Raw genomic sequence first — 12,105 nt, forward strand, 5'->3', positions numbered from 1 at the left:
TTTATTTAAGTATTAATTATTAAAAAATGTAAAAGCCATTGTTATTTGAAATATCAATACATCTAAGTCACGTAAATACAACACATATTGCATTACAAATGCTATAGGTGTCACATTTGCAAACGTTAGAACTATTGGCATTGTAAATGACAAAGCTATTAAATTTGCTATTTTCAAAACCAACACATAAATAAAAAATGTGTCATTTACAATACCAATAGCTCAAACTTTCCTAATGCGAGACCTATTGCATTGCAAATGCTTGTTATAGCAGGACTTGCTTTGCCGCACATAATGCTAAAGTGATAGGCTTTCCTTTATTAGAATGTATCAGATATGTTTGTGTCTTGAGTAGTCCTAACAGGACATAGCTAGGAAAACAGGGTATTTTGCTATCAAACATCTGATCAATATCAGCCAACACCTCCCTCCAATACCTTTTGTAACTTGGGGCAGTGCCATAACAGGTGGTTGAGTGGGCCTGATTGGGCTCAGTGCCTCCAAAAAAGAAAAGTACAGCAGCATGTTTTGCAAGGATAAAAACACACACAATGGAAGAACACGATGTTCTGTTTTCTTATTGCTGATGAGAGTTAATTCCAAGGTATGTTCACATGCAATTTCTACAGCTGTACACACACTGTGTACCAGGAATATCCCACCTTTCCTCCATGGCCTGTAACATGTCAAAACTGATCATTTGGAAGAGAACCTAGTGAAGGAATGTAGCCCAATCGATTGTGCCCAAGGACCATCTGAGTGGCATAGACTTAGTTGCAGAATGTTTAAGTGTCAAGTCTGTCTAAATGGTATGTCATTTTAATGACAGAAATTCAACTTGGTCACCAGCATACTACAAATATTTTCTGTAAATGTTTGCAAATAGTATACCTCACATTCGAGATATGCTAGTAACATTTTAATTTTTAAGACTAACATTAAGAGGCCACATAATAAAGTTGATGGCGAGTAACCATATCACATAATGCTTACCTAAGTTAAATAGTTTTGATGTACTATTGATTGTGTTGACATTTGGCTAGTTATTGAAAGTGATTTACAAAATCATCCATGGAACAATTTTTTCAGACCCAATCGGAAATTACCATTTTTTCCTCTTTGAGCATCTACTGAGATCAGCAGGAAGTCGGGCGCATCCTGCAAAACTAATTTAAAACGCTAATGCTTTGCAAATACATCTTTGGGAACTAAGCATTTGTTAACTGTAACGCTGTAGTATGAAGACAGTTTACTTCCATTAAGTTGATGTTTTCTTTATCTAAGCAGGAAGAAGACCCGGGCCCTCTTGCTGACGTTGTAATTTGTGTCAGTAAAAAGCTAAGCAAGAAGCAGAGTGAACTGAATGGTATTGCAGCCTCTCTTGGAGCAGATTACAGGTACTAAACACTGAAATTGATTTTGGGTACTGTACTTGTTGCATTGAATTCTAACAGAAGTAAAATTAACATGTTATTGAAAATCGTATGATGTACTTGGTTTGTTTCAAATAACTTGCAACTCTGTAACCGGTGTACATCTTTCAATTCTATTTACCATTCATTGTAAATGTAAACATAACTTTATAGATCCTGAAATGGGTTGCTAAACAACTTGGATTATTAGGTTACAGACATATACTAAACAAATTAATACTAATCAAATATGGGCATACTGTGTTTATGTGGTTTCCAATCGATACAAATAATTTCTCAGACTTACAGTTCACGCTTAACTCAATTGCTGTTAGAGAAGTACAATAAAACAGCGTGTTTCTTCTTGGCACTGTGTGATGGCAACTCATTCAAATGTCCTTGATACTCTTTCCCCCAACAAAGGTGTGAGTCATACTGTATCCAATCTAGGATTTCACACTGGAGAGATAAATCCTAACGTGTACAGTAGTTTTACTCATAAATGGTACATTATGTGATTTTCTTAATAATAACCTGTTGGACTACCTGGTGTTTAGCACTTCCTAGTTGGTCTAAAATGTATGTAACAGTATGTGGCGTAGTGAAGTCATCATATATATATGTATGTGTGTGTATATATATATATATATTATATATATATTTATTTAAGACTATTTAAGCATATAGTTCTTGATTTGAAAAGCTCCCTGTAAATAATTATCTCCCTGTACAAACTTTACTGTAAATAATGTTGATTGTTGAGTGATTATAATCAACTAGGATTCTTTTTCTTCTTTTGTTTTTCACTATAAATAATTCCTTTTGGGGGGAATCACTACAGGTAGTGGTCTATGAGTTAAGGCACGTGTAATGTACAATACCCTAGTCATGATTAATTCATCTTCGTATGGATCATTGATTCTAGGAAAGGTCCTGATTGTTAATGCAGTGATCTATGGAGTTTTCATTTGTAAATATGTATATAGGATTGTAAATAGACAGATGATGTGTATATATATATACATATTTTTTATATTTGTACAAAACAATATATGTAGATAATATATAAATATATATATATTTTTTTACATGTAAATACTTCATTGAACCCAAATTAGATTAACTCGTTTTCTCCATCTATCAGACCTAGGACCTCATATTACTTTTGTACATTATATTGTATATCTAAGTTTTTGCATTCATGCAGCTATTGTGTTTCAGTGCCCGACTCACTATTTTTATATTTTGTTAGTGGTGTGCACGTAGATAAAAACTACAAGAGTGTGTTTTTTATGTTTATACACCATGTGACTCACAGAAGAGGTGGAGCATCACGTAAAAAAAATGTGTATAAATTTGTTGCTGACCAGGTGCGCGGTGTGTGACCAAGAGCACAAGTTGCTCGAAACGTGTAACCTGTGAGGTTTTAATAAATCTCCTTCACTGCAAAAAAAAAAAAAAAAAAGCCTGTGAGGTTTTAATAAATCTCCTTCACTGCAGCCTTTTGGGTCCGTGTCTTCTTTTCCACAGCGGGAGTGTGCTGTTAGAAGATTTTGTTCATATATATATATATATATATATATATATATATATATATATATATATATATATATATATATATATATATATATATATATCTATATATATATATATATATATATATATATATATATGCAGTATTCATTACACTGTGTCCTACCCTCTTTTTCACATCACATAAATTGAGTGTGAGTCTTTTAAAAACAGTCCATTATTTTATCCCATTTAAATAGACAAAAAATATTAGCCTCACCCCTTTACCACAAGAACATGAATACCCGAGCATTTATCCTTAGTTCAAGTTTGCAGGACCACAGTGGTCGAAGTCTGACCCCACAGTAGGAAGGGAGAAAGGGATACTACGACCCTAATGAGTAGAGTAGGACTCAGTGTAATGGATATTAACTCTAAGTAGTCAGAACATTACCTTATACATGCCAGTCTTACATTATTGCGATATATCAAGCAGTGGAAAGTCTTCGACTGACAATCTTTGGCAGTTGACCCCAATTCATGATCTCTGCGAGTCTTCTGGTTGCAGAAAATTAGGTAGGGAAGTGATACTCTGTGAAAGAAAAAAAGGACATTTGGAATAACAGAAAACCTTTATTTGAAAGCCATAGCACTGTGGCAACAGAAGTTCAAAAAAGCGCTATGAACTTTCCACAATTCACAAGTATGCAGGTAGGAAAATAAACAAAGACATCCTGCAAAGTTGCAAGCATGTCTAAAAATCCAGCGCTCTACAGAAAACGCCAAGAACAATACTCTTCTTTGATGTTTACATTTTGACAAGCAATATGATACATTTGATCACAAACCTGCAGGACTGATATTTGACAACCAGTACGGATTAATATTGGAAAAAGGAATAGCGGGCCAGATGTGCAAAGCTTCATACTAGTCGCAAACTCTCAGGTTTGCTAAATCAGAGGATTTGCCACTGCGTATACTGAATCCGTCTAGTGATTTGCAAAACTTTTCCCGAATCACTAATGGATTTATAAAGGATTATGTATTCACATAATCTGTTATGTTATGTTATCAATTTATAGAGCACACAAATACCCGAGGGTGTCTCGGCGCTATGGACTGTAAGGATAGCGAGAAGGCTCCTATTGCTCAAATTACCAAGTTTTTACTTGTTTCCTAAAAGATAGTAGTGTTGGGCTGGTCTTGATTTGTAGGGGGAGCAGGTTCTAAAGTTTAGCCGTTGCCCCTACAAATTTTCTGTCACCCCAGTTAACTTTGTTTGTTCTGGAACAGTCAGAAGGTTGGTGGCTGCGGAGCGTAAGATCATGCTGGGCGCATATGCTCAAAAAGCTTTTTTTCAGGTATTCAGGCCCTGTACCATGAACTGCTTTCTAAGCAATGCATAGCGCCTTAAATTTGGTTCTGCTTTTTATGGGCAGCCAATGGAGTTTGCGCCTAACACTGGAAATTGGCTTAAACTTTGGAGTGCCTGACAATATCCTAGCGGCTGCGTTCTGTATTTGTTGCAGCCTATTCAACACATTTTCTTGTGCATTAATTAATAGGCTGTTACAGTAATCAACTCTTGACATAACTAGAGCACTGATGAGAGTTTTTCCAGCACTCATTGGGAGATAAGGTAGCAATTGTTTTATCATCCTTAGAACGTAGAAGGACGAAGAAGCCACCACATTGACATGCTGTTTAAAAGTGAGGCTCTTGTCAAAAGAGACGCCTACGTTTCTGGCCTTCTTAACAGGGGTAGGGAGTAATCCCAATTCCTCTGGCCACCATGTCGTAGACCATCCTGGGGTAAGGTTACCAAAAACTCGGTTTTGTCTGAATTTAATTTAAGGCAATTGTTTGCCATCCATGAACTGATGGCCAGAATGCCATCATGAAAGCTAGCCGCCACTGCCTCCCCGTCTTTATGCACCACTAGCACAAGTTGTGTGTCGTCAGTGTAGGACATGAGACCCATTCCAAAAGTTTTGATTACTCGTGTTGAGTCTGTCACATATATATATTAAACAGGGTCGGACTCAGCGATGATCCCTGCTGAACACCACAGGGAAGTGAAAAGACTGATGAGTTCTAGTCGCCCATCCTGACTGACTGAGTCCGTTTGGAGTCTGTGTATCAATTGTTTGCATCCAGAATTCCAGTCACAAACCATTGACAATGGTCTGACTCCACAGTTGGGGTGGAAACTGATTCTCAAAGGGGAAGCAGTTACATTTGGATACCTTCCCCTTTGAGAATCATGGTAGAAACGTCAAGGGGAGTAGACTGTGGTCCACGGGACCACTGTTTGCTCTCACTGCAGTTTTTCAAAATGTGAAAACTTTTTTTTAGCAGCCCTGTTTCCTTAAAGAAATTCAGCTGCTTTTAAAAAAAAAAAAAAACGATGTTAAAAAAAAAATACTTTCACGGACGTGGTATTTTGTATGTCCGTTCCAGGCAACCATCCTGTAAAAGGTGGCAATCAGAGAGAGTCGTAATTTACGACCTGTTTAATGACTGGTAATTAACCAGGTCATTCTGCTACCCCCTCTGAATTCTTACTTTGCAAATTATCTATTAGTATATTGGTTGGTTCACAAAAGAAATTACTATTTGAAAAAATGTTTATGCCAATTTTCGACCAGTACAATAGTATGTCTGGGCCTTGTTTCTTAGAAGTTCACACAAAGAAAATGCAGTTGCCATGTGTCGCAAGTGTATCCACATTTTTCTCCTGAATGAACTTCTGAGCAGTTCCTAAGAAACTCAACAACTACCTCAGTTGGTTGCTCCTTAATGACTCCCCACTACACCCATTTGGAGTAATAGTTAATCAGAGAAGTCAGTCTAGGCGGCAGACCCGAGAGCAGAGGACGGCCCGGGACCAGGGTTCGATTCCCGGCGCGGCAGGTTTCTGGACCAGGGTCAGCGGACTCGATAATTCTCTCGCCTCGGTGCCCACTCTGATCAGCGATCACACTCGGCAACTCTGGGCATTAGCTTGCCTCATCTTCACTAACGGCCCCACCAGACCGCCGGGGATGCCTGGTCTCACCCTGGAGATACCCATTAAGGGACCATCTCTCAGGGAAGCCAGGAAGGGTTTCGCAGCGGTCGAAGCGCCTTGGGACCCTCCGGGTAAGTAGTGCGCTATATAAATGCCTATACATACATACATCTATGGTAAGAGCATAAGTGTTGCCAAGGCCCTTCAGGGAAGGATTCTGAAATCAACTGTGTTTTGGGAATTTTATAAGATTAATCAGATTTGGAACAATCTAATTATGCCATGACAAAACAAAAGACCATTTCAACTAGGTACAGTCACAGAAAAACGATCTTATTATTTGTATTGTTTGTCTCTGTAGGAAGCTAGGCTTCTTTGCGGATTTTGCCCCACTTTTTGCCCCATTTGAACCACCAGATGCTGTTCTTATGACTGACAGTGCACTGAAGTCTGCTAACCAGGCTTCAGTGGCAGCAGTCTTCCCTTAAAAGCATAATGTCTAATTGTAACCCAATGGCAAGGACTTTAGCACCCTTATAAGTCCATAGTAAATGGTACCCCTGGTACCTAGGACATGAGTACTAAAGAGGGTCCCTAAGGGCTGCAGCATGTCTTAAGCCACCCTAAAGGCACCATACAAAAATCACATGCAGACTGCCACTGCAGAATGGGTGAAAGGGTGCAGCCCTCCTGAAAACACAACATTGCACACTGCCTGTGTGCATTGCCCATACGCTACATGTACTATATGTAAGTCACCCCTACAGTAGGCCTTAAGAGCCTAAGGCAGGGTGCATCATATTACATGTGAGGACATATCTGAATGAGAGGACATATCTGCATGAGCTGATATACCCCTGTGAAGTCTAGTTCTATTACTAGTTATTGTAAGTGAACATGGAAGCCATCTTAAGTATATGTACTGGCCACTGATCATTATGAGTTACCCAGCACATAATGGCTTTGCTGAAAATAATGGTGTTTTGTATCAAGCACCTTGTTTTAACAAATCAACACTGATGCCAGTGTTGTATTTATTTTGACATGCACCCAGAGGGCACCTTAGAGGTGCCCCCTGAAAACCTATCAGTCCTCTGGTGTGCTAGCAGACTGGTATCGACCTGCCTGCCACCACAGATAAGTTTCTGATTTCCTGAAGGTGAGAGCCCGGATAAGACCAGAACAGTGCCTGCTCCTGAGAAAGGTGTTCGCAACTCCTCCAGCTGAATGGCTAGGGAATCAGAATAACAATGCCAGAGGCTTCAAAGCCTCTGCCATCTTTGATATGCCGTCCGGCTTTCCCCAGACCTGGGCGATATCTTCCACTGCCCTGGGGCCCCTTTTGCACCAGAGCAGGCAGGAAAATTAGCTAGTCAGGAGGCATATCACATTCACAGCCTGAGCACACCCCTAAGGTGTGCAGCCTGAAGTGGACCATCAAAAAAGGGTTTCACCATCTTGTTTTTGTTGAAACTAGGAACTCTGGTACAGGGTTGTGCCCACTGCCCTGAGGAAGTGGTTATATAGGGGGCGTAGTGACCCCAAAAGTTAGTTGCCCATTGGCTACTACCCTTCACTCCTCTCAGCTCCCCTAAATTCGGTATTTAGGTGACCCCCCCTGACACCAGGAACGCACACTCTCCTGGCAAAAGAAGGACAAAGAGCTGAAGAAGCAAGAACTGTGGACTGCTGGTGGACTTTGTCGCCAAATCCTGCCTTTCTGCCTGCTCCTGTCACTACAACCAGACTCGTCATGTAGCTCTGAATCCTCCAAAAGTCGCGTAGGACCTCCAGCACTTTGCCAAGCTGTCAGCGTCTCCCTTGAATTGGACAAACCACTTCCATGCACCCTGTAGGCACCGACTGCAACATCCTGTTCACCGTTCTGCTGACCACCATGTTCACCGATGCAGCATCCACCAAGGAGGAGGGCAGCATGCTCCAGGAGGTCGGATCAGTCTCCCTACCAAGTGTGAAGGTACCGGACCCCTTACAGCAACTAAAGCTTGTTTGAAGTCCATTAAGGAGTCCAACACCTAAACAACTGACCAGCGGGCGAGGGACGTCCCCATCCCAAAGGCCTGTATATAGTATATGTTTTTTTTCTCCATATAAAAGCATTGCAGCGTAAAAATGCATTTGTGCTACTAGTCTACTTACCTGTAAAATTTGATATTTCAAAAAGTTCTTACCCAATTACAAAGTTCTTGGTTTTAAAATATACATAAAAATACTTATTTTTCTAAATTTGTCTTGTTTCTTCTTGAGTGTGTGTCCCAGTTATTGACTGTGTGTAAAACAAACCATCTGTTAAGCCTAAATTGCTCACCCACACTTCCACAAAAGAGAGCATTTGAGATTAATAAATCTGAAAGAAACATGTTAGTGTTAGATTCCTTACCTTAGAATATCCCCAGGCGTCAGACTGGATCCGGAAAGTTTTTGTCAGAGCACCCCGGCGCGTCGGCTCCGCGTCCGTCGTCGGTGTCATGATCGCTGGGATGACGTCGCTGGAGTACTTGGACGCCGCCCTCGCGCCTGGATGACGTCAGTTCTTCTTTTTTCCGTGCCAGCAAGCGCAGATCCAGGAAGAGCCTTCCCTTAGTCATTATTTTACTATCTTTTTGGACATTTTTGTCTATTTTTTTCGAGTCTACTCAACTCCTGGTGCCAGTAGGGAAGCCCGGTTTCAAGCCGTGTGACGGCTGTCACCGACTGATGTCGGTTACCGACCCCCACCGCCGGTGTCTCTAGTGTTTGGGGGCCGACGACGATGACAAGTTGTGCCCCGACTGTCGGTCCTTGACGTCAAAGGCTAGGCGGGAGCGTTCCCGTAACCTACTCGAGCTCCGGCAGTCTGGATCCAAGTCCTCGCACACGGGTAACTCGAGGCACGGTAAAAAGAAGTCGAAGAAACACCATTGGTCTTAGACCTCCCCTCCCCGATCGCGCGACTCGGCCGAGGGTTCAGGTGGTGCCGCCCTCGCGGCTCCGGCCGAGCCCAAGCGGCTCCGGTGGAGCCCACGCAGTCGCATCCAGCCTCACACCCTCCGGTCCCTGGGCTCAATGCAACTCCGGAGCAGATTAGAGACTTCCTCGTGGCCATGAGGACTCTCTTTCCACCGTCGGGCCCGCGGGTCCGACTGGGGATCCTAGCCCTGTGTTGACTGCGGCTACTGCCTCGGCGCCGCCGGCAACTTCGGTCCCGGCGCCACAGGACCCCGTGGTATCCAGGCCTGGATCCCGGTCGACGCCGGCTGGTGAGTTGTTCACCTACGCCCCGGCTCCATCATTTCTGCCTGTTTATCAGGACACTAAATATGGGGAAGACTGGGAGGGGTGTGAGGACCCTCTGGCATAGCAGTGCCAGTTAAGTCAGGACTGGGCAGATGAGCTAGGGGAGGTCACTGGTCTAGACACTTCGCCTGACACTGGTTTTATCCAGTATTGGGGTATCTTTCATAGATTCACATGCCTGAATCATTCCCCATCGCAGAGGCGGAAGTCCCACGGTACATAAAAAAGCAGTGCCAAAAGTAAATTATAGTAGTAGCCTGAGGCCTAGATTGCAGTAGCCTATCTACCTCATTATGCTGAAAAGAGCCAAGTGCTTGTCACAGCCAATCAGCTGTCAGCACCCTCTAGAACCCTCTCTGCAGAGCCAGTTCTCCTCAGATTTTCACCGCACGTCGTGTGGAAGGGAGTCTCCCTGAGTGCCTACTCAGTTTTTCTTCAGGATGTCAGAGAAGGCCTTGTTCAGACCTTGCAGGACATGCGACAAAAAGAGAGTCCATGTTGATGATCAACATAAGGACTGTATATATTGCCTTTATCCTTTTCATGAGGTCCAAAATTGTAAGATTTGCCATACCTTCCCTTCCAAAACCTTGAGGGATAGGGAGGCTAGAGTCTTATTATGGCTCAAATCTTTTAAAGGTGATGATGATGATGATGGAGCTTCAACATCAAGCAAAAGAGCAAGATCTCAGGAGAGTACATCAAGTGAGGGGAGAAAACAATTGAAAACCTCCCACTCCACTCCTGGTAATACTCACAAGTCTCCTTCAGTTTCTTCAGAAACTTCTGTTGTTAAGGATTCTAAGAAGCACAAAACCGTGAGTAAAAGTTGCTCTGCCTCTTCAGCTTTCTCTATCTCTACAATATCATCTTCAGCCCCTTCGTCGACGGCTACTGTATCTACTACTGCTATCACCTCTCCAATCCTGTCAACTAGGATTTCCATCGTCCCAAAAAAGACCGTCGTCGACGAGAACCTAGTCGTGGAAGCATTCGTCGAAGAGAACACCATCGAGGACATTTCATCGTCGACAAGATCATCTATACCGTCGACGACGACTGCCCCGTCGACGAAGAAGTCAAGCCCGTCGACGACGACGATCCAGTCTACGACGATGCCTCGTCAACGTCGAGTCCTCCGTCGGCATCGAGTCAGTCGACGATGCCTCCGTCGACGTCCAGTCCGTCGACGATGCCTCAGTCGACGACGCTGTCGACGACGGAAAAGAAGAGTCCATTGATGGCTGTACCATCTACAGCGCTGGCAACGACCTCAGTGGCATCCATACCAGCAATGCAGGTTTTTACAACGCCTACTGCATCAAAGAGTTTCCAGCTGAGATCTTTCCAGAGGCAGGAATACTCGTATATTTCGCCACTAACTCCTTCACCTCTTGGATACCTATGATCAGGACGAAGATGGAGACTATGAGGATGATGATAATGAAAGAGCCTTTGGAGTAGCACGCCATCCTTCGGACCTAATTATAAAATGCCAAGATGACGATGAGGAGGATTACGTTACACACTACTATCAGGAGGAAATTATGGTTCCCCATCATACCAGTTATCCAAGGGCAGCAGATACCAGCCATCTGCCTCCTACCCTCATTCAAGACCTGCAGGCCATGCTAGCTGACTACAGACGGCGGTTTCCACCGCAACAGGTCATCTCACCGCCTGTTTCTGCGGCAGGAACAGACCCTGTACCTCAGCCTCAACATTCAGTGCCCAGGTCTCCAGTAACGGACCAGTCTGTTCCACCTCCTCGTACCCCTGATACGTCCTCAGACAAAGAGGTAGAAGAAGGAGAGCTTCCTGAACGTCCTCCTTCTGATCCGTGGGATTCATATATTATTCCGTTACCATCTCCGCCAACTCCACCACCTTCCGACTCTCCACCTGAGGACATAGGTGGATTCCACATTCTCATTCAAAGGGCTTCGGACAGATTCAAGCTTCCAGTCACAGTGGAACAATCAGATTGTTTCCTACATGATTTTAAAGAGGACACTAGAAAGATATCTAGAGCAATTCCCATAATTGATTACATTTGGAAGGAAGGCATAAAGATCATGAAGAATCCTGTTTCCGTGCCAGCCGTACTGCCAAGGATTGATAAGAAGTATCGAGCTCCATTTGACAGTCCATCTTGCCTTGTGGGTCACCCAAGACCAGACTCGGTTATTTCTCAGGCGGCGCAACAAAGGTCTAAAAATCCAGCTACGCCCATCACTACTCCTCTGGATAAGGAGGGACGTCGCCATGACCTTATCGGGAAGAAATCCTCGACCATGGCGGCCGCCTCAATCCGAGCAGCTAATTTGTTGGCGATCATAGGGCGCTATGGTCGCCAAATGTGGTCAGATATGACAGCCTTCATTGATTTGATCCCAGAAGACAACAGAGCAGAAGCTCGCAAGATTTTGACAGTAGGAGAAAGCACAGCTTCTGAAACGATCGACTGCACCCTGGATATTGCCAACACTAATTTCAGGCGGGGCGTGGCTAGCAGCCAACGATGGCGGCCGCAGCTTAGAGAGGCTCCTGTGACGAGGCGGCTTCCCACTGAAATCAGTCATATTTATCCTGATTTTCAAGGTGCTTAAAGGGGTGGATCGGACCCAGTGCCCGTGCAGCACCCGGTGGACCAGTTTCGAGGCAGCGAAGACCCTGGAACAGCGCGACATTGCTTGGCAGAGATCGGCGTGAGGTGGGGCCTAACGCTCTCCTGGAAGCAGCGCAGTTGCGTATACTTGGGACCCGGCCGGAAATACGCCTTTGGTGGCGGTGGTTGGCCGGATGTACCGGTGGCCGGGACGTACTACCAAGACAACCTGTAAGCATCCTCCGGCGGCCCGGTGATACAAGCGA

At 43.7% G+C, this 12,105-nt stretch overlaps 1 protein-coding gene across 3 annotated transcripts in view; it reads left to right on the plus strand.

Moving 5' to 3' along the window:
- Window positions 1-12,105, plus strand: part of TOPBP1 (DNA topoisomerase II binding protein 1) — a 289,247-nt gene that overhangs the window by 139,127 nt on the left and 138,015 nt on the right. For 2 of the 3 annotated variants that reach the window (XM_086942059.1, XM_086942061.1), the window contains one exon: window positions 1,285-1,397. In XM_086942059.1, the coding sequence (XP_086798185.1) occupies window positions 1,285-1,397 (113 nt within the window). The remainder of the gene's footprint in view (window positions 1-1,284; window positions 1,398-12,105) is intronic. The other variant, XM_086942060.1, reaches the window with a different exon arrangement.

Source organism: Lissotriton vulgaris, chromosome 10 (genome assembly GCF_964263255.1).
Source record: "Lissotriton vulgaris chromosome 10, aLisVul1.2, whole genome shotgun sequence".
Taxonomy (NCBI): Eukaryota; Metazoa; Chordata; class Amphibia; order Caudata; family Salamandridae; genus Lissotriton; species Lissotriton vulgaris.